The sequence below is a fragment of the Mchenga conophoros genome, linkage group LG7 (genome assembly GCF_057382185.1).
Source record: "Mchenga conophoros isolate Kocher_MC1m ecotype Shallow Benthic linkage group LG7, M_conophoros_male_GT1.1, whole genome shotgun sequence".
NCBI classification, from domain to species: Eukaryota; Metazoa; Chordata; class Actinopteri; order Cichliformes; family Cichlidae; genus Mchenga; species Mchenga conophoros.
Window position 1 is genome coordinate 56,006,514 of NC_140532.1, and position 22,317 is coordinate 56,028,830.

The 22,317-nt window shown below is 38.7% G+C and overlaps 1 protein-coding gene across 4 annotated transcripts; it reads right to left on the minus strand.

Annotated features, from left to right (window-relative positions):
- Positions 1–369: 369 nt before the first annotated feature.
- Positions 370–17,907, minus strand: sbno1 (strawberry notch homolog 1 (Drosophila)). Of its 4 annotated transcripts, none has more exons than XM_085280311.1 (33): positions 17,585–17,907; positions 15,344–15,463; positions 15,150–15,254; positions 14,815–15,042; positions 14,588–14,723; positions 12,897–12,997; positions 12,637–12,733; positions 12,256–12,416; positions 11,845–11,978; positions 11,645–11,735; positions 11,405–11,566; positions 11,106–11,241; positions 10,886–10,991; positions 9,593–9,746; positions 9,326–9,508; positions 7,984–8,081; positions 7,736–7,887; positions 7,422–7,613; positions 7,155–7,325; positions 6,892–7,061; positions 6,638–6,769; positions 6,081–6,216; positions 5,827–5,939; positions 5,665–5,736; positions 5,489–5,588; positions 5,201–5,275; positions 4,964–5,110; positions 4,711–4,805; positions 4,332–4,418; positions 3,963–4,100; positions 3,796–3,872; positions 3,369–3,562; positions 370–3,155 (listed from the first exon to the last, which is right to left on the minus strand). In XM_085280311.1, exons 2-33 carry the CDS (start codon positions 15,461–15,463, stop codon positions 3,013–3,015), a joined length of 4,206 nt encoding a protein of 1,401 aa, XP_085136437.1. In that variant the 5' UTR covers positions 17,585–17,907; the 3' UTR covers positions 370–3,012. The 4 variants fall into 4 exon arrangements, with proteins under 4 accessions (XP_085136437.1, XP_085136435.1, XP_085136434.1 ...); XM_085280309.1 differs by lacking the exon at positions 17,585–17,907 and adding an exon at positions 17,384–17,531 and having other exon boundaries at positions 14,588–14,720; XM_085280308.1 differs by lacking the exon at positions 17,585–17,907 and adding an exon at positions 17,384–17,531.
- Positions 17,908–22,317: the final 4,410 nt, after the last annotated feature.

Here is a 22,317-nt window from a genome sequence, read left to right on the forward strand (position 1 = left end):
TTTAATATGCATGCATAATGATTTTTCTGCACTTATAAAGTACAGCTCTCAGTGTAGTTAAAGTACCTAAATAAATAAATACAGAGTAAGCACCTCGCAGCATTCTCACATGCAGTTTTTACTTTTCATAGGAATATTTTTAAGAGTTGCATTACTGCCTTTAATAATAAAATAGAGTGCCTACATTAAAAACAAAAAACAAGCATACCACACTTGTCATCTCATATTGCTAGTTGCTGTTTTTTGATAAACGATTAACTGATGTTTCTGGAAGAACTCAAGTCCAGTCATCTGTAACTGTAGTCTGCATATCTGGAGAATTCTATAATGTAATGCAGTAGCTTTTCAGTATTACAACACACAACAATGTAGAAGTATACCAAGCTTTATTGAGCATTGCACTCAGTCATATACAGGTAATTTTGAACTTTTGTACAACTCTTGTCAGTAGTGCAACTCGTGCAATAATGAAAGGAAAAAACATTTAAGTCCTTCAAGTGTTTCAACTTCAGATGAGCTAAATCTGCCGTGACATTTTGACAGCATTTTAAAAAAACAAAACAAAAACAGGAAAAAAACAAAAACAAAACAATGTTTCCAAGTCAGCCACCAGCCCAAAAGATAAAATAACATGAGTTGTTGGTCTGTACATGGTGCACATTCAAGTTAAAATGAGACTTCCAATTAGAGAGCAAGCTCTAACGAATAAGTTCTCCCTCCACCATAAAAAAAAAAAAAAAAAAAAAAAAATTAAAAAAAAGGATGCATGAACAATTTCAGTTTGACTCATTTTACAAACTGTACAAATGATACAAAGATTTGTTCTTGTTCCACCTAACAGTAACCACTCCACAGGTTTAGGAATCAAACACATCCTCTGTTTAATTATCACCACTGGGACAGCTCACGTATCCAGACTTTGCTCTGACCCTTCCAGGGCAGGTCGAGCATCACACAACATATGACTGAGGTGGTACAGGCTCAACAGAAAAAGTGGACTGTACAACAAACAGACCTTAATTACAAGAAAGCAGAGAAACTGGAGAACCATGTTTGGATGTTTGACACATACGAGCTGTAAATACAGCTAAACACACACAGAGCAACTGTACTGAGCAAAGATGTCCAAGGACCACTGAGTTCTAATCATGCATTTGCAATACACTGTAAAACTCTTGTGTTTGGGTCTTCGTATGAGTTTAACCCCTGAGCAGATTTACATTTACCAAAAAAAAAAAAAAAAAAAAAAAAAAAAAAAATCAAAGTAATAGAAGAGAAAAAAAAAAAAAAAAAAAAAAAAAAACACTGAGAAGGACAGTGATGCAGACTGCTGTGAAACCTTGAACATACGCACACATGAAAAAGGCTGTTGTCAACAACATGCATTTCACAATTTTTCAGGAACCCTTTATCTTTTTAAAAACTAATCATTTTTTTGCCATTTTCTCTGTTTTAATAGCAGCCCGCTAAAGACCAAGTCAAGAAATAAAACTGTTGTAATGGATTGGAAAGGAGTACAATATTAAATAGTTTTCCCTCGACCCCAAACTATGACCTAAATTTTTTCTATTGCCAAAAATTTTTTTAAGCATCAAGTAAACATTTAACAACTGATTCACAGCACTGTAATGTAGCTTTAATTATTTAGCACTTTTGTCTATGATATTTCTTCTTGTGAGCATTCAAATGCTGCCACGTCTGAACAAATGACGACACTGAAACAATCATTACAGTTGCCTAATTGATGTGCTTTGTTTCATTTCAGTGCAGTGTGAGTCTATACTGCACTTTGCAGTAATTTATGGTCTCTGCATTTTATCACCACCTGCGCCTTAAATCCTCTGATAGTAAAGGGAAACACTGTATAGTAATGTTAAAGGCCCTCACATGAGGAGATAAACTCTTAACACCATCTGTTTGTAGCTACAATAAAGGCCATAAACCATTTATTAAATGTTTCAATACTTTAATAAACACTAAATTGTATTTATTGTACCTAGTTCCCCAGTTTGCTTAATATTCATCATCTCTAACATTTTAACACCCTATGTATATAGAACTCAGAGGATAGCTGATGCAAAAATAACCAAATCATTTCTTTGTGAAGGTGACCAACTGCTGTAGCTCCAAGTACTCAGGCAAATGCACGTTCACAAACAACTGGCTGATCAAGTTCCAACATGGACAAAGAGGAACAAAATGTTCAAGTTAAACATTAAAACAAACAAAGAAACTTTAAGGAATCTGAGACCTGTGTGAAAAACAGATGAGCAAAAACAGAAATTGGCCTGATTTTAGAAGGAAGTGGAACCTGACAATAAGAATATTTGGTTTTTACCGTCTCATGAGCAAATATGCCAGATACAGTGCATCAGAAGCCCCCCCCCAAAAGCAAAAGGTTTCCTGCAGTAAACTGCATCACTTTTTCTACTTCAGAAAAAAACAAGAACTCTTACGCTGCAGGTAGTGCTGGGTAATATCTAATATAATGAGTCTCTAGCATACATTAATATGTGATTGTAGTTAAGCACTATATGCCCATCTGTGACTTTCCTCTGACTCTGAAAAAACAGATTTTGCTTCATCTACTTTTGGTCCAGACCCACAAAAAGTCTTTGTTTCATACTGAGGTGGTTCTGGGGTAAAACAGGGTAAAGTATCAGTGAGGAGTGGATAACTCAGATCAACATGCTCTCTTAAAGTCACAAATCTTCTCACTCTGAATGTCAGAGGAAAATACATCACCTGTCAAATATCTCCAGGTGAAAGGAAGAGTCTCTGGAGATTACAAATTTTGGGGGTTGGGGGGGAGGGAAAGGGAAGAAGAAAAAAGAAAATTTCTCTATACAACCACTGCTTTACATCCGAGTGTCACCACAGCTTGGTACCACACCTCTGACCCTCAGGAACAATGAGGGTTGTGCAGAAGGTCCTGGAGCCTGCAGTGTAGAGAGATCCCTTCAGGGAGGGATGTGAACTTGAGGGGTAGAGATGGGGATTAAAGCCCCTAAACTATGTGTGGTGTGTGTGGCTCAGACTCTGAGGGTGAAGCTGCTGCCGTTTCTGCTGCTCCTGCACAGCCAGCTGCTGACACTGGTCCGATGTTGAGAGCTTGTTAATTAACGGAGACACACAGTTCGCCGGAATGATCAGTCCTGCATTAAAAACAACACAGAAATTTTAAAAAAGGTCTGAGCATAAGCCCGGTGTCTACACATCTGTAGACACCATGTTACATGTTTGTCTGTTAAATAATAAGGCACAAAACATAAAACCAGGAGTTTCGCTGAGACGCCAGCTCTACCAAGAAATGAGACTAGTTTCCAAAATATGAACTTCTCCTTTAGTACAGCAGTCACTTAACTTACCGACTATCCTCTGCCCATCTTCGGTTCTCAGCCGGACAATCTGCACCTTTACATTGGTTCCACTGACCGGGGTGAGCACTTCCTCCAGCTCATTCCAAACACTGAGCACTGATCCACACAAAACGTAGTACCTCCTGCACCGAAGACCAACTTCACACTGTAGACCCACTGACGCCTTCTTGCAGTTACCGCGCCTGACAACAGAAAAACACAAACAGGTTTACAAAAAAAAAAAAAAAAAGACCACAGAGCAATGGAAGCATCAAAGGTTGAAGCTGCTTATGTCCTCTCATTAAGTACTGGCACCATTTTCATTGCCAAATTAATCTGCATTTGGTGCTCTGAGAAGTAGTTTCTGTCATCAACAAATGTGGGATTGGAATACAGTAAGCAAAGTAAGCACCATGCAAATCTGAAGTGCACATACCAATATGCGTGTGAGCAGATTTTTTCTGAAGACTTGTACTGGTCAGTCCAGTGCTGCTTGGCATCTTCTGACAAGACCTAATACAGGGAGGGCAAAACACATATGATTCACAAAAAAATATTCTGTCTTCTTCTTGTCACAGTTTAAATGAAAGAGTGTCATCTAACCTTTTTAAATTTCTTCTTGAGGTCTGCGTACGTCTCCAGTTTGACCTGCCGGCCGGTGTTGGGCCTGTACACCAAGAACAGCCTCTTCTTAGTGTTCACCTCTTTGACAAGGATGGCCGTTTTTTTGTTGTTCCTCATCTGAAAATCAACCACAGACATGTACGTCATATGTCACTGCTCTGCATTCACACACACATGTAAGAGTTAACTACACTTTATTACAATCTAGAGGCTAACTCACAGAAAGAGGTTCGGCTATTTGAGCAAAAAAAAAAAAAAAAAAAAAAAAAAAAATCAATAAGGAATGAAATGTGATCAATAAGGAATGAACCCCCCAATTCAGAGACACAAGAGTTAGCACTTCCATACCTGCACATAGAAACCATCATCGGCTCCATTCTGGTCTGCCCAAGCGTGTGTGGCTTCTTCCCAGGACATTCCCCTTTCAACACTTACCTGTGAATGAAGACACATAAAGTTAGGGGCATATTTGCTATGACACAACATTATAAATGGCATACAAAATAACAAGTCTAAAAGTAAGAAAACACTTTAAAAAAAAAAAAAAAGTCAAGACTGAGCGTATCTCTCACACACACACACACACACACACACACACACACAAAAAAAAAAAAAAAAAAAAAAAAGGGACTTATTCAGTACCACGTCTCGTCCTCATACATAGTCTATAGCTGAACCAACTAATCATGCAAATCTCTGACTAGAGCATATGCATATATGAACTTACAGTGTAGAGTTCAACATGCCCTGATGTAGTGTAGCCAGGTGTTAGAAATTTCCTGCAGTCCACCTTCTTTACTTTTTCATCACCCGAGCCCAGATCTAACAGAGGACAGAAATAAATGCATTGAATGATTAAAATGAAACAACAGTAACATTCAATCTCCAAGAAAGAATAAAACACTTAATAATTTATTACAAAGGCCATCCTTTGGCCCAGCCTTGCTTATGTGTTTGTAAAAGCAGTTGAAAAATCTTACCGAGAATGCCCATGTCATATTTGCCATTCTTCTTTGCTTCCTGAATCACCGCTGCAAGCGTGTCAGAAAAGTACTGAAACAAAGCATTCTGCTGATGGACCTCCATGCCCAAAATACGATTCAGGAACTTCCCCATGTTGTTGTAGTCTGCAACAGTAACAAGGCACGTGGTTATTTAAAGGTTCCCAAGAAGTAAAAACAAGAGATTTTCCTTGAAATTCCCCAGTTTCTAGTCACCTTTGTCTAGTGATAGTGTGCCAGATCTGTCCTCCACATTTATGAGGCCAACACCTACTAATCCAATTTGAATTTCTGTAGAAAAGAGAAAAAAAAAAAAAAAAAAAAAAAAAAAAAAGACAATAACCATATGTGCAAGTAATTGATTAAAAAAAAACAAAAAAACAGAAAGGTATACAACAAACATAGCAACATCTACAGTATGAACTACATGCGCAGCAAACACAACAAGCCTGCAGAAATGCAGGAAATAACTCCTGTCCGTGGTTAACAGTGTGTGAGTCATACCTTTGAAGAAATCCCCTTTAAAGTCCGAGGGTGGAGACACTAATGGAGTATCAAGCTTTACGATTGACTTCATCACAATTTCCAGAGCGTTTCTGCCATACTGTGGGAGAGTATGAGTGAGTCACTGCCCTAAAAACCATAAGACATCCTCTCAGAGAAGTGCTTGATGTTCTTACTTTGTTGTCAAAATTGAATCTGCTCAGATCCCGAGTTTCTGTTGCTCTTCTGTCACCATGAGTGAGAGCACCCTGTTACAAAGAATGAACACAAATGAAGTCCACATATGAAGAGAAAAGTCTCTACAAGACTTAAGAGAAATAAGAAATAAGCATCCTCACCAGGCTTTCTAGTCTTTTGGCAACAATGGATGCAAATCTTTGCTCTCCTGCAAGCTCCGATATGAGGAAGACATATTCTGGAGCTGTGACCTGGTTTGATCTGTGGGTTCTCCCTGTGTTTGAGAATAGAACATCAATTTTGTTACATACCTTTTTATTATTCTTTTTTTATTAACAGGGTGCAGTCTAACACAGGAGAAGGAAACCAAAGAAAAATCATGTACTGAGAGTACAGAGGAGTAACATCTACTGACCAAACTGCTGTATAGCCCTGTCTGCGCTCCACGGCAGCTCTAGTGTCATGTGGACTCTCCGCCGCTGGTTCTTCACTCGACGGTCAGCCTGCAGGGATATACCCGAGCTTGCTGCTTCTGAAATGATGGCTATGTTCTGGTTGAAGGAACAGATGAGTGAACGTTACACTCCAGACACAAAAGTGCAATTAGCAGCTGTGACGTCTGTATTTATAGACACATGTCAGTCAACTACAAGCCACAGCTTTGAACCCTGTTGGTTCAATTCTACAGCAGGCCTACAGCAGTACAGTTTAACTGCATATTGAAATTGGTTATATGCTAGGAAGGTGGTGAAAGCAAACAAACCCAAAGGATTAAAACTAAATTTTATATCTATCTATATCTATCATCTATCTATCTATCTATATCTATAGCTATATCTATATATACACACACACACACATACACACATATATATATATATATATATATATATACACACACATATATATACACACACACATATATATACACACACATACACATATATACAAAAAAAAAATTTTTTACTTTACCTTCTCTCCATCCATGAACCTCTGCTTCTCAGTGAGATTGAGTATTTCCACAGGGACGTCCAGCTCAGAGCGAGATTCATAAGTGATGGTCCCATCATCGTTGCTGACCACGCGACCTTTACGGCCAGTCATCTGAAGCACAATTAAAGAATCCGCAAAGTTAAAATTCATACAGGACAATCAAACTTAAAAACTGGTGGGGTGGGTGAACAGGGGAAGTGGAAGTCCAGCCTACATACAACAATTATTTTTACCTCAGCTACATTTTCAGGTCCTCCCAAATCATCTATGAGCTCATCCAGAGTGTTGGGAGGCAGATCCTCTGCCAGATCCTCCAGTTTTTCAAGCAGCTCTTTCTTCATTTTCTGGGCAAGTTCCACTGAGTCCTGACTTGTTAGGCAGCTTTCCTGACTGTCTGACTTGACTGATGAACAAGGAAAGACACAGTATTCATTAACCTCCAAAAAGCTCAGTCAGGGTAATATAAGTTTATCTTGCCATGCTGGAACATGCTTACCTGTGGCAGGCGTGCTGGGGGGATTAACTGAGGCAGTGAAAGTAGGCCTAGTGGAGCACAGCCCCGAGGCCAACAAGGCACTTTGAATCGAGTCTGGATCAATACTCTTTCTCCTCTTTTTCTTCTTCTTCTCCTTCCCTTTCTTTGGTTCCTTCCTGTTAAGCCATGGATCTAGAAGGAGGAAAAAAATAAATAAAAAAATACTGATTTGCTCCAATTCACTTTGAAATGCTTTAATTTACATCCAGGCTCCCCTAGTATCCTCACCATCGTCATCGTCAGACTCTTCTCTGAATGGGTTGAAATCATCATCTTCGTCTGCTGAGCTGACTGATTTGAAGCTGTCATCACTGTCACAGTCTCTGTCCGACTCCTCTGACTGGCTCTCATCTGAACTCGTACCCGACAGACCCCCATGCTTCCGGGGACGCTTTTTCTGCTGCTTTTTAACCTCTGAACCTGGAGAAGCAGAACGAAATAAGAATGATGTAAAAGCACAACTTGATTTACACGAGCCATCTTTTTGCTGAGCTGAGTTTAAGGGGATCATTAATGTTTTTATGATTTTTTTTTTTTTTAACCTTTCCTCTTCTTGCCCTTCTGTTCTTGTTCTACTGCTGTGTCACTGGGAGAGGGGGTCTTCTTTGCTGAGAGGTCGATACCCAGCAGGCTGTAAAGCTTCTGTCTGTCTGGAGCTGGGAAGTGCTTTTCAATCAAGGACTGTAGCACACCTCTACAACAGAAACATTTTAATCGCATTATTGTCATGATAAAGACACAAAACTATGTTCACACTGTCACAAAACTGTCATTTTAAGTCAGTCCGTACTTTGCAGTTGAAACAAAGTCATTGAGTTCTCCCCCTCCTTCCTCCAAGGCCTCCAGTGTTCTTGCTTCACCAGTGGACTGAAGGCCAATCACCACACACTGTAAAGGTAAAAACTGGTTAGCTTATTTGTTCTCTTATTTAGGAGACAAATGATCAGAATTGCACAACTTTATATTTCAAATCACTATTAAAGTTTGTGGCCAGGGCTTTGGTCCCTAATGTTATTCCCAATTCCAATTACACCCAACTCTATTCACTTCTCTGTTTAGCTGCCATAAAGACATAGTGCATTTTAGTACTCCACAGCACCCACAGCAGAGGGGAAAACAATTCAATTCCATCCCCTGGCAAAAACTGAAAACACTTAAAAAGTTGCAGTCTGGTGGGATGCACTAACAACAAGGGAAATAATCCACAGCTACATTTTATAAGCTGTGAAAGTAAAAAACTAAACGCATGATAAAAACATCCTCAGTATGTCTACGTGTATAGCAAAACAATGTATGCTTAAGGATAAGATAATACTTTATTTATCCCAAAGATGGGAAATTCCTTTGGTACGGCTAAAACAAAACAGAATAGTAAGCAGCTCGATAAGATCCAATATGACCAAACAAATTTGTGAGTTCTGTTTGCAATAACTACCTTGTAATAATAGGTAATAATAATAATTACCTTGTAATAACTAAGAGTGTTACCAAAACGCCTTTAGCTAGTTATAAGTATTACATTTTGCTATGTCAAGGGCCTCAAGCGGATTTTTTTTTTTAGGATAAAAGTTTTCCCTGTCAACTGGTATGGTTCATCGCTTCATCACTTAACAACTGAATTGGAGATTCGGTCATGTTCTCCCATTTGGCTACTGATGGGTCCTTTAAGAGCAGGAGCTGGCTCAATCATCTATTCATTCAGGTGTCTTTCATATTGTCAATGACAATCACAGGATGCACAGCTGTGCTTTTATTGTGGAGTAAACCTACAATTGACAGTTACTGCTTCAAGTCACTATTTGTTTCAACAGATCTCAACAGCCACACAAACACAACTACCCAAATTCAGATTGTGTGGGAGTTTTAAATTCCGCTATGTGTAGCACTTTGTGGCATACACAGCAACGCATGCAAACATGCACACACTCGCACGTCAGATTAATTTGCCAAGTGTGCCCAACTTTAGCTATCACATGCAGCCTTATTTCCTTGCAGGTTAAAGTCCACGCCCCTGCAGAAACTTGCTTCAGCTGACACACCCTACATATCAAATATATTGATATATGAATTTGTTTAACCAGTTAGTGAGGGCAACAACATCACTGTTAATCACACTTCAAAAACTGTTTTACCTTTCCATTCTGAACCTCTTCTCTGGCCAGCTGAACTACTCGGTGGACTTTGGAGGCAATGCAGAGATACTTAAAGAACCTTTGGTGGGCAGACCAAAACTGACCCCACATGGACTTCTTCATGCGTTGCTCTGCATCCATGAGGTTTGCAGCCTGCTGGAACCTTTCCCGTGCCCTCACCCACTGGAAGAAGCAGGAGACAAAGTTGAAATAAAATAGTGCAAGCACAAACGGAAGAATTAAAGTGATGAAGAGGTAGATGCTCACCAGTCTAACAGATTTGTTGTACATATTGATATATTTCTGAGTCAGGGGAACCTCGTCGATCTTGAAAGTCACACCTGTAAAACTCAGCTGTCTTGCAATGTACATCCCTCTCAGCTTCATGTCCATAGCTACAATCTCCATGGCACCAACACCTCTGGAATTGAGAGGAAAATGTATGCAAAAATGACGTGCATGTTATGACCTACAAGAGGCTTCTATGAAGTATGAAGCAGCCAGTGGAAAAGTAGAAAAGCTATTAGCTAGCACCCTTTTTCGAATGTTAGCTCATGTAACTTTATCCTTAATTTTTTTCCCTCCTTGTATCAAAGCAAGCACTTAGTGGAAAAAAAAAAAACCCCCACACATACAAAATTAATCACAGGGCTGGGCGATATGAGGAAAATCTAATATGGCGACATTTTTCGGCTATGTCACGATACATGATATACAAATGTTATTTTCAACCATATAGTGCCATAGAATTCAGGACACAAAATAAAACAGCGGAAATTAAAAATGTCCTCCTTTGTGCTTATAACGTATATATTAAAAAATAATAATAATGTGACAACCTCAAATTACAGAAATAACAGTGTAGACAGTGACTATAAAAACTGACCAAGAACAGTCACAGGTATCACAACCGATTTATTTAACGTTTTCTTTGGTGTGCAGGGAGACAATGACATGCCAAGTTGAAAACAGTCTTCGTTTCCCAGTGAATGACTTTTCAGCTGGTGAAATAAATTCGTGGTGCTGCTACCTTTTTCCAGCAATAGCTTTAACACATGCTTTGCAAATGAGTGCATTTTGTCTGTGGTGGGGACCAGTTTGCAGCATAATTTGCATAGTACAGTTTTCTGGTCCGTGTCAGACTTTTCATAAGCCCCTCATTTAGGAATATGGCCCTTGATTTGCTTTGACAGGTCCTTCTGTTTGGAGCAACCTGGTTCTGCCTCAACTTCACTCGCCATGTTGGTATTTCTTTGTGTCTGCATCCACGTGGTGACCATCCAAACGATGAAGAAAAAAATAAAAAAATAAATAAAATACTGCAGTAAACAATGTATTTTGCGACACCACGAAACAAACGATAGCGTCTAATATGAAACAATAGATGTTTTACTTTCGCCATCCGATATATTTCATCATACCGCACAGCCCTCATTAATCATTTAGCAAATTTTTCAGAGAGACCCCTCATGACCTTGATTCCAATATCAGACTTCTTAATGACTTTTGGGAACTTTGTCTTTCAAGTCTATGGCTTCTTCTGCAACTTGAAAGGCTTACCTGCGCTCAACAGCTTGGATAAAGTCCCCAAATTCTCTGAAGGGTGTTTTGTGTCCCCATATGCCCAACCGGTTCATGTAGGCCATGTTTCGTGGTTCAGAGGCACCTACATAGGAATTTTTTTTGTTACAATATTTAATGTTTACAAAGATGCATAATAGTAGGATTTAAGACTGCCAATTTATTCATGGATCAAATTATGTTTGTGTTGTTAACAAACCTGTAGCACTTGCATACACAACCCGAGCCTTTGGGAGCTTGTTCTGCAGCTCCAACACTGCAAGCCCAGTTTTTGTAGGCTTGGAGGAGCCAATTGGACAAACGTTTTTGGCTTTATGACACTCATCATAGACGATCTAAAGGACACTTTGTTAAGGAAACCCCTTATATTTATCTTATTTATATCATTTTACATATAACTAATCATACTCGTGGTTACATGAAAACAAAAATGGTCTAATCAACCTTTTGTATGCATTTAAAAAAAAAGAAAAAAAAGAAACACTTCTGAAAGGATACGACTCCATCAAAGTCTTCGCCACACCAGTGGAGAAGCTGCTCAAATCTGGTCTTATATTTCCCTCCTGACTGACTCTCTCCTATCAAAGAGGAGTAGGTGGCAAAGATGACACCTTTCTTCACACTTCCATTGTGCTTTGAAGAGATTTTGCCATATTTGAACTGAAAAACAGAAAAGTGTAATGTCATACGAGTGAGTAAACACTTGACATTATTGTGTACATCATAAAAGTGTTTTACCTTGTTGAGGGAATGAACCTGGATGTTCTTGGCTCCAATGTCTCTTAAATCCCTTTCAGCGTCATACTTCAAATCATTTGAGACACTAAACCTTAAGAGAAGACAATAAAACACAAAATATTATACAGAGGACATGTTTAGGTTTTATTTTACGGTCAGTCAATCATCTGTCAACGACTGTGGCGAATATTAGAACTTACCATAGTGACCTCTTCCTGCCCAGGAGGTAATTCTCATAGATGATCCCTGCAATCGTCCTGCCTTTCCCCACACCAGCTCCATCGCCAATCAAATAAGCCGCTCGATCACCATTTGGGAGGAATGTCTCATGTTGCTGTGGTACAGTGAGATAAGAAATTTTATTTTTCAAGATAGGGAATAGCAAAGAACTCCGCAAAAACAAAAATACCTAAACAACAATCGCAGAAGAACAGAAGATCATCACATTAAATATTATACGCCGTTTTCAAATAGCAAGTTTTGGTGAAACAACAACAGAAGAGTTAAAGTGGAACAACCAACCACAGATGCATTTTTTAAGTCTTATTTTTTTTTTATTATGAATAAAAGAAAGAAAGTTACTGTATAGTCAGTCAGTTTCCAGTGATTACCTGAGCTGCATATGTAATAGCTTCCAGCTGCAACGCAGAGAGGCAGCCCCTATCAATGACTTCCTCTGGGATGGTCAGTCTGTACCACACATCAGGAGGGCTCACACTGGACAGAGAACTGGTCTCTACAACAGGATCTGGGTGCCTCAGGCCAACCTTTACTGCAGTGACAAAACCAAGTGGTCAGAGGAAGAAGGAAGCAGCAGCAGCAGCAGGCGGCTGCTTCTTGTTTGATTTGATGGAGCAGTATTGATTAAGGGTGATGCTGACACTGCTGTTACTCCACAGTCTAGTTCATTGGCCTTGAGCTCCTTGCTTTGTGACAAAATGCCTCATTATTGATGAAACTCTGATTCTTTGATTTAAAACAGTAGTACTTACATTTCTGTGGCATGTACTCTGCATAAGTCTCAGCATGACCCAGCTCATCCTCCTCTTCCTCCTCAGGCTCATCCTCTTCCTTCACCACTGGAGGTTTCTGTATAGAGTCATGTGTAAGCAATATTCTGCTTTTAAAATTGTACGCCAAGGCCAAGCAAGACCAAAAAGAACTATTTAGAATCACTTATATCTACTCTATAAAGAAAAATTAAAAACATGAAAAAACCATAACTGTCCACCTTTAATATTATAACACTTACCAGAGAATGTGGAAAAGTTTGTAGTTTAATGTCATCATGAATCCAGATCCTGGCAGCATCTTTACCCAAAACTTCTCTCTTGATTCCATTGTTCAAGTCACCTAAAACACCAACACGCCATTAAACTGTTACTGATATGGTCAATGCCCCATGGATGACTTGTCATTTTTGAGGCAATGCTTAAGAATCAGAAAGATGTCTCTGCTAAACTATAATAGTTAGCACAACAAATAAACAGCATATTGTTAGCATATTGTTTTATTTTCCAGGTAAACATCTCTGTCTCATGAGATGCAAAAAGAAAATGTTCAGCTCTGGATGAGCTCAGCCAGGATTTAAACCAGTTACAACCGCTTCAACCAACTACAACTTTAAAGATCATTTTAGCTCTCTGGGATTGAGGTGAGCTTAATGATTCTTATCAACAGAATGATTAAAACGTCACAGCTGTGGCATGGAGTTGGAAAATTAAACTTAAGACTTAATACAGACTCATGATAAACCCATCCGAAATATGAATGATGAATGAAAACTAGATCAAAACCCCATCACCACTTACCTATGTTTATTAATACTTTTCAATAGTATAACAATAGCAAAAATAATAGGTCAGAAAACTACCGGCAGACTGAATGTTAATCAGCAAAAACTTCAAATATAAAGTTCTTATATTTATATGAACACATGTATTCAAATAAAATATCAGTTTTCAACTTCTTAAATGCAGAATGTGTTTTTCTCATATTTTAGTCATTTCAATTCATAGACTAAAACTTTTAACTATGACGTAAACTCAGGCTCTAAAGTTATTATTTGCCCCTCCCCCTTTCCTATGTTTTATTAACCTACCAATAAAGTGATGACAATGCTGGTAAATAATGTTAACAGCAGCCCTACTAGGAGTCATTTAGGATAATATAAAAAAGTCATTAGGTAGGTAAATCCGCTTCCTCCCACAGTCCAAAGACATGCTTACTGTTGGAAATCCCTATCTAAATATACTGGAAGAGAAACATATATTCAATTTCAGTGGTCAGGGGACATCAAAATGCATGCATAGATTTCCTAGTCAAACTAAGTTTAAAAAAAAAAGAAAAAAATTGTTTTTTTACTTCTTTTTTTTTTTTTAAAGCAGCATTTCTACAACACAACAGCTTTAACTCAACTAAGAAACTCCAGACTGGCAACACAACGAGCATCTCTGGTTCCTCCCACCAGAGCACTGAAAAAAAGCCATGCTAATTCGTGTTATTGATAAATTAGGCCAACCATAAAATTGACTTTTTCCCCATTGCATTAATAATGACAATGAAAAGACATGCTTGCCACCACACACTTTTAACTGTCATAATCCTCTAATGTACGCACACGTCAGCAGAACAACATGACTGTCTAATGTGTTAGTCTTTTTGGCTGTTCGCATGGAAACAGGAATGGGACGATTCTATTTCTATTCAGGACCATTTGGGTACCATGTCTTTCTCTGATAATGCCTTTGATATAAGTTACTTATGAACAAGTGCTTAATAAGTTTTTGCTACAACCACATTCAGTAACACTGTAAGAAATAGACCATTACCATCTATGACATGATTTGAAGAACCTGAAATGATTTATTTATGCGGCCTGCTGTGTTAAGTATTAGTCGAAATGTTTACAATACATATTTACAAGAACACATGATAACTCACCTGGGCCTGTGGCCGTTGCTACTGGTGGAGCAATATCAGGTGGAGGCTTGAGCTTCATGAGCTCTATCAGACTGTTGCCCTTTAGACCAGTGCTCTTCACACTGTTGGGCCGAAGGAGGTCTTTCAACTGAATCTGCTGAGATTAGAATGATTACCATAACCAAGTAAAATGCTTTTCCACTGACTAAACTATTTACCCACTGAAAATATGAGCTGCATAAACTCACCTGATCTCTGTTAGAAGGCACTACTGTGGATGCTGAAGGGGGAATACTTGTGGAAGAGGGGGCTAGTGAACTTCGCAGGGTTGAATTCGCCACATGAACCACCTTGGTGACAGTTATGGTATGCTTGACAGGGTTAATAGCAGGCTGTTTGGTCACAACAGCTCCCAGTGGAGGCAACTGATTCAGCTGATTTAAGACAAACGTGGTGGTTGATGGCTGAGGTTTGTGCTGGTAAAAAAATAAAGATAGTACATTTGAATTCACACCGCAAAACATAAACTGCAAAATACCAGAGTTAACTAAAACAAGAGGAACATATTGTTCTGTAATCTCACCCTGATGGTAACAATGGGGACTGCAGCAGGATGTTCAGGTCGAACAACTTCTACTGACTCTGTCCCCACACCAACACCAACATCCAGGGCACTGATGGAGATAGACTGTAGGAAAGCAAATGATAACATTAACATATATACAGATGTATAAACAGTAATTTCTCCATAAGAACAAAAACTAAGGATCATCTTACTTGCTGGGTTGTAGAGGGCTGTGCAACATCCTGAGAATCAACATCAAATAAGCCAATATCATTTGGGCAAATTCCACTCTCACTGAGAGCGGCGAGAAGTAAATCCTGTCCGGGATCCATCTGCAAGACAAACGTTAATATAACCTTATGGAAACATCTTCCATTTAGAGTGTTGATTATCTACAGGTCCAATAATGATGGTATGATGGAAATCACACTCAGAAGTTAACACGGAGTGGATAGAACATCAGCAGCCATTTTGTTAATTGTGTTATAATGAACCAAAGGGGAAATCAACAAAAAAATGTTTCCAGCCTCTCAAGTGCGAACATTCCCAGCCTAATACGAATCCCTCTAAAAACAAGTAATCCGAAGACCTTTTTGTCATGTGTTAGGTACGTGTCATCTGCATTTTTTACAGTGTGTAATCAGCCAATACAAACAAAGACTAATTGTTAGTATAACTTGTCTTCATCCGCAGCCCTAAAAATTCTCCAACACAGAGAGACACCCTTCCCTGGGATGCAAAAGAAACTATTCACTCTGTGCAACCATGAAACTCAACTGTGAATTTAAAAGTGAATGCTATTTTCAGCCAAATGAAAACTTTCCACGTCAAGCAACATGTGTAGCCTCATAAGGTTACATCTTTTACCCATTTAAAGCTCATTTTAGTCTCTAGTTCAGATTCAGATGAATTAGAAAAACTGAGCTCTGCTTAAACAAATACAATCAAACGTTGCCATCAAAAGCAGACCAGTAATAATCAATCCTCATTCTTACATGTCATTTACAGTAACCAGACATAGACATACAATGGGGACAGCTTACAAAGGAAACCCAAAAGAGTAATGTAAACCACAAATATCAAGACCCACATGTAAAGCACACGTGGGGTACAAAACAATCAGTGTAAAACAAAATTCAAAGCTACGCTTTCCAATGAAAAATAAATATTTCACACTCAGCATGAAACAACAAACTTTTGATGCTAAACTTAAATCCGCAAATACTGTTTCAATCAAATATAAGCTGTTTGGATGTTTAAACTCTCCTCAACTCTTGCAGGATCGAAACAAGCAAATTAATGATGAACAATTCTTGTAAACTCTGACTCGATATACTTTAATTCAGTCGTTGGTAGGATTAACAACACGAGAATTAAAGCTAGTCGAGTACTATAGCAACTTCTACACACCCGTGTGATACAAAGACTTGTTCCAAAGTGACCCAAAACAAGACACGTGTTTGCAATGCCCTCTTATAACTTCCTGCTCTCATCAGAGGTTCTCCTTCCTCGTTAGCTCGGGTGGTTCATAGCCTTATTATTTATGCAGACAATAATATCGTATATGCTAAAATATTATATAAGCTCAAAGAATACATATATAAGATAAACACCAGTCTGCAACAGCCACTGCGTGGTTTTTCAGAATGTTGTACAAGCTAAACTGGCCTGCTTAGATCAGGGTGACACAGCTAAGCTACGCTAGCTTGCTCACTAACCGAAAGCTAAGCTGCTGAAACTGAAAACCAGTTTCATATTCAGTATTTCAGTGACAAGTCAGAAAGGTGAAATACTCTCAAACTGACAGAGGCTAACCTAATGCCAAGTTCAACCACGTACAAAATTCAGAAAGAAAGCTTACAGCCGTTATGGCTCAATGTTATTAATGGTAACCACGGATACTTGCTTACGTCCATATGTCAGTCCATTTATCCTACTGTAGATTCTCGCTCCTGGAAATGTTTGTTTTCTCCAGGTTTACTTTATCTTTCACTGGTCTAACTATCACGGATACTTTGATTCCACTACACCGTATTAGAGACCTCTAGCTAGCTTGTTACGTCGGCGCTCCTTGAAGTTGATAACGAGTTGCTGATAAATGACGTTAGCAAGTTTTTTCAGCACTAAGTGAGTTTTAAAAAAATACCAACTTCGACTATTTCCAGCAGGCTACCCCTCCTACTCTCCTGCACCACAGCTAACGGAAAAAAAAGAAACATGCTATCGACCCCTCACATTGTTTTGATACTCACTGTACTCTCCCCCACTGTGTCGCGGCTTTTGCTAGCTAACATTAGCAACAAGGAGCGTTCAGACCAGCTACCCGCTATCTTCAAATCGAGAACTTGGAATTTATTCTTCAACAATCAGCGCAACACCGTAGTTTTTACATTTTCCTCGCGAAGAAGTTGAGCTAGCGTTAAAACGAAGCGTTCCCACGCCGATATGCTCACCTGGTGGTTGAACGGCCGCTGCGGCTCGCGATCGGCAGCGCTCAGCAGTTCGGGGCTTGTTGTCCTATCCGCTCCGTCGCGCTCACGCCATCTTTTTATCAAACGCTCCGCCGCATGCTGGTCACGTGACGTGTAGGCCTACAGCGTCCGTTTTCGAAGTCAAACTCTTCGGGCAGCGCCGACAAAAACGAGTCTCTGAGCAGCCGCGCGGCATCCCCCGATGACAGTAAACTGATAAAAGCGTGAAAATCAACATTTCTTCAACGTTTCCGCAAACGATAAACATAGCAGAGTCATCGAGCTAATACCACATCACGTGACCCGACCAGGTCTGGATAGGAAGTGACGATGAAAATTGTTTCTTCTTCGTCTTCTTGTTCCTTTCACACCTCTTCTTGGTTCTCTTTTATTAAACAGAAATATGCGCATGCCTCAAATATAGAGGCAAAGTATCGATATCGTTCGTTTTTAAAAAAAAATATTTTCATCGTTTTTTCATTGTTCTATTTTTTTATTTTACTATGAAATAAGATGTGAACCCAGTGGGTAAAATTTGGAACGACGGGATATTTCAAAAGGATATGACTGTTATGAATATCTTCCAGCACCCCTCGACCCTGAATCGTATAAGTGGGAGTGAATAGATGGAAACAGAGGGGTGTATACTTTACAACTGCATGAAGTTAATCAATATAAGTAATAAACAAATACAAATACAAAATTAAATAAAGGTAAATGAATTTTTGGGACACGAGGTTTTTACAGACTTCTTGTTCAAGTAAGAAGAAATAATGCTCACATTAGCTGTCCAAAACACTAAAGAAGTGTTTTTTGTTGGCAAAGTTGATTTATGAAAGTTGAACACATAAACACAGAATAGTGATATAATGAATTTATGGTTATTCGTCATTCTTTCACCTATAAAAATCAGCAGTCCACAGTCATTTCATAATCCAAAATCAAATAGTCATTTCTAGAGGCTCTAATAATCTTAGTAACCACAAGGTTTTCATTTAGTAACAAAGCTAGAATATGATGAATGTGCCATTAAAAAAAAGAAAAAGACATCAATCCAAAATCAGCGAGAGTACATATTACAGGCCGAAACATAAAACAGGAAATATGGATTTAGGACTAAATGAAATACTAACTGGAACAGATGAACAGCCATATGTTTCATGAGCACCATGAAAGAAAATGTTCTATAGTTCAGTACTTTGAGTATAAAAGAAGCTGGAATAAACAGAATTAGCAAAGTAGACATAGCAGGTGGTATTACACCTTATAGTGGAACAAAGCAGCTTTAAAAATTTGGGCAACAGTGGATATAATTATGTTGTTCAACAAATGGACAGTTATTCAAACAAATGGACAGCTATTCAAACAAATGGACAGCTATTCAAAGGCTGTTTTCTTGTATTTCCGTCAGTGTTGATGGTATACTTGCACATAAACCACTATATTGGACACTGATGTCTCACTCCATACCCTGCCACCCACTGGTCGTTTAATGTTACTATAGATGTATGACGTGTTTCATTGTAATTATTGTTATTTAACCCTGTCATGCATGAATTATGACAATCAATCAGGATTTTGTTTTTAAAGTATTTTATTCATCTTTACATCCCTAAAGATGAATACAAATTCTTAAGAAAAAAATCCTGATTGAGGTTGTCATACTTCATGCATGAAAGGGTTAAGGGCAACTCCAGGGCAGTTGCACAAGTTGTCATCAAGTGCAGAATATAACAAGGTGATGCCCTGTCCCTGCCGTTGTTCTGAATACGCTTCAACCCCCGAAGCCAGCTCTTTAGTAAGTGTGGATTTGATAGATTTAAGAGTGGAGTGACTACTAGTTACCTCCTGTACATGGATGATTTGAAGATGTACACAAGAAGCAAGCAAGACATCGACTCACTGATCCACTTCACCAGGATCTCTATTGTGGACATCAGGATGTCACTTGGACTAGATAAGAATTGCCAGAATACACACTAATGGTACCAGCTACAAATACCAGGGTATCCTACAGGCAATTGGGAATCATGATGAAAATTAAAGGTCAGCTACAGCCAACTGCCTTGAGAATTATGGAGCATCCACAAATACATCAGGAATATGGACCCAGAGATGAGCTATTACGAAAATGTCTTAGGTAGCTGGATGAGATGGAGGAACTATCATGGAAGACATATCATTGTACCATTCACAAACAGAGGAAGTGGCTGACATTAGGAAATATTACCAGTGGAAGAAAATACAAAAAAGGCTGTGGCCTAAAGAGCAACACAGAGGCTCTGATAATAGCAGCACCAGAACAGGCCTTAAGCACCAGATCCACAGAGGCAGGAGTCTATCACAGCCAACAGGACCCAAGTTGCAGACTATAATCAAAGGTCCCCAAGAAACAGTCCAGCACATAGTACCAGGATGTAAGATGCAAGCTTGGACAACATACACTAGACACAAGTGGGAACACACAGCTAAGGGTTTTTGAGAACTGTACAGAGCAGAAGACTGTTGTGATAGAGTGGCAATCTCAGTGGACATCAACATAAAATGTAGGAGCACAAGAAAATAGAAGAAAAGAGGAACCGAGGCCTGAAGAAACAAGTGGAGCAGATGTGAAAGATTAAGTCCAAAGTCTCCCCAGTGGTAACAGGAGCATGAAAAGCGCCAAATCACAAAAACAGTTACCTCAAGGCGCTTTTTATTGTAAGGTAAAGACCCTACACTGATACAGAGGAAACAATATAAACCCAAATCTTCAAGAGTGGCTCCAGTAGATTCCAGGCACAACATCAGAGGCCTCTGCTCAGAAGAGTGAAGTCCTAGGAACACCTAAGATGCTGTGCAATACCTTCAAACTCCCAGGCCTCTGGCAGAGGACCCGAGCTTGAGGAAGCATGCAATGCACTCATGTTTTCTCTATAAACAACTAAATTTTCTGGTTTCTTTAGTTAATGTAAACATATAGAGTGAGTAAACAACAGATTCCCTTTCCTATCATAAATTATGAACCAGATTCAACTCTTTGAGTCATTACAGCATGGTGCTGCAATGGTTGATACTGTAACCTCAAAGCAAGATGGTTCTGGGAGAGAGTACTGTACGGCTGTCTGTTTGTCTGAAGAAACAATTTTGAGTAATATATGAATATATGAAGCGCCTTGAGGCGACTTTTGTTGTGATTTGGCGCTATATAAATAAAATTGAATTGAATTGAATTGAATATATTTTATGAATGGTCATGGAGAGAGCTGTACAACACAGTTTTTATTTTTTTCACTGTGACAGCTTACAACATCACAATGACGCCATAACAGTCTGATGTAATCATATTGTAGCAAAAGCAGGCTGGCGTCAGCAGTAATACAAACAGCATAAAACATCAAAGCTTTAGCATAGCCCTTGTCCATCAGGGGGCCCTGCACTCTCTGAGTGCTGTTGTTTATAAAGCTACTGTTTTTATCTTCATTATATCAGTGTAAAGAGTCAGATTTGGTGTCTATACAATCATTATGATATGTTACAGCTTTGGCAATATTTTGGGGATTTTTCACTCTACTGGTATCCACATACCTTATGACAGATATCAACACAGAAGCCATGTAGTGTTATTCAGTTATGAAAAAACAGTGGCTTTATGTATTGTACTGAATTGTATTATAAAACCCTTTGCACAGAGGCAATTGTAAGTGTGAGTATTTTAAAAATGTGACAGTTAAGTGAGATTTCCGCTAAGCTAAGAAATAGCACATAGTTTTAATTTCAATCTTTTGCCCCTTGTCCTGTAATTTTTTTTAATGTTTAGCAAGTAGACCTAAACTGATTTTAGTAAACACAGATACTCAATAAAGAAATAAATGATATTAAAATGTACAGTGAATGTACATTTTATTATTATTATTTTTCTTATTAATTGATATATGCGCACATGATGACTGACATTTACTTTTGGTACTTTGTACTAAGCTGTACATGAAAGATTTTGAAGCAGAAATTAAATCTTGCCTATTTCTAACTCTATAGCTTTACTCTTAGACTCTACTGTTGCTTTGATTCACAGTTACAAATAATCTGTATTTTTCTTATACTGGGCCTTTGTGATACACCTCAGTTCATTATCTGGTATAAACGGGACATTTGAGTTTTCTAAATTTTAAGCCAATTTTCTTCTCCCACTCTCAAACAGATGCTCTGAAAAGCAAGTGGGTGTGGCTCCTTTGCCTCAACAGTGAACTCACCATATTATGGATATCATAATTTGGCATAATAAAAATTAAAGAACAGAAAATAAATCTGAAAAGAAAAACTGTCTTTGGATTACAATAGCTGTACACATACTGATCTGAGAATCTGAAACTTTGCCCATGTTTAGTATGACCATCTGCTACTGTAACAGTTATGATATGTGTTATGAATATTGAATCTAATTCAGTTCAGTTCAGTTTTATATACCACCAAATCACAACAACAGTTGCCTTAAGGTTCATTATATTGTGTAGTGGAGGGAAACGGGACAAAAGATGAGGGGGGGGGGGGGGGGGGGTAACCAGAGATTAATAATAACAGACATAATTTATAACCAAGAACTTATTAATTAATTAACTAAGAGGTCCTCTTTAATATAGCTTTAGCTTTGTTTATGGAAGACTTGCTCAAAAGGTAGAGTGGTAGTCTACCAATTAAAAGGGCAGAGGCCTCCAGTCCCCAGACTGAGCCATACT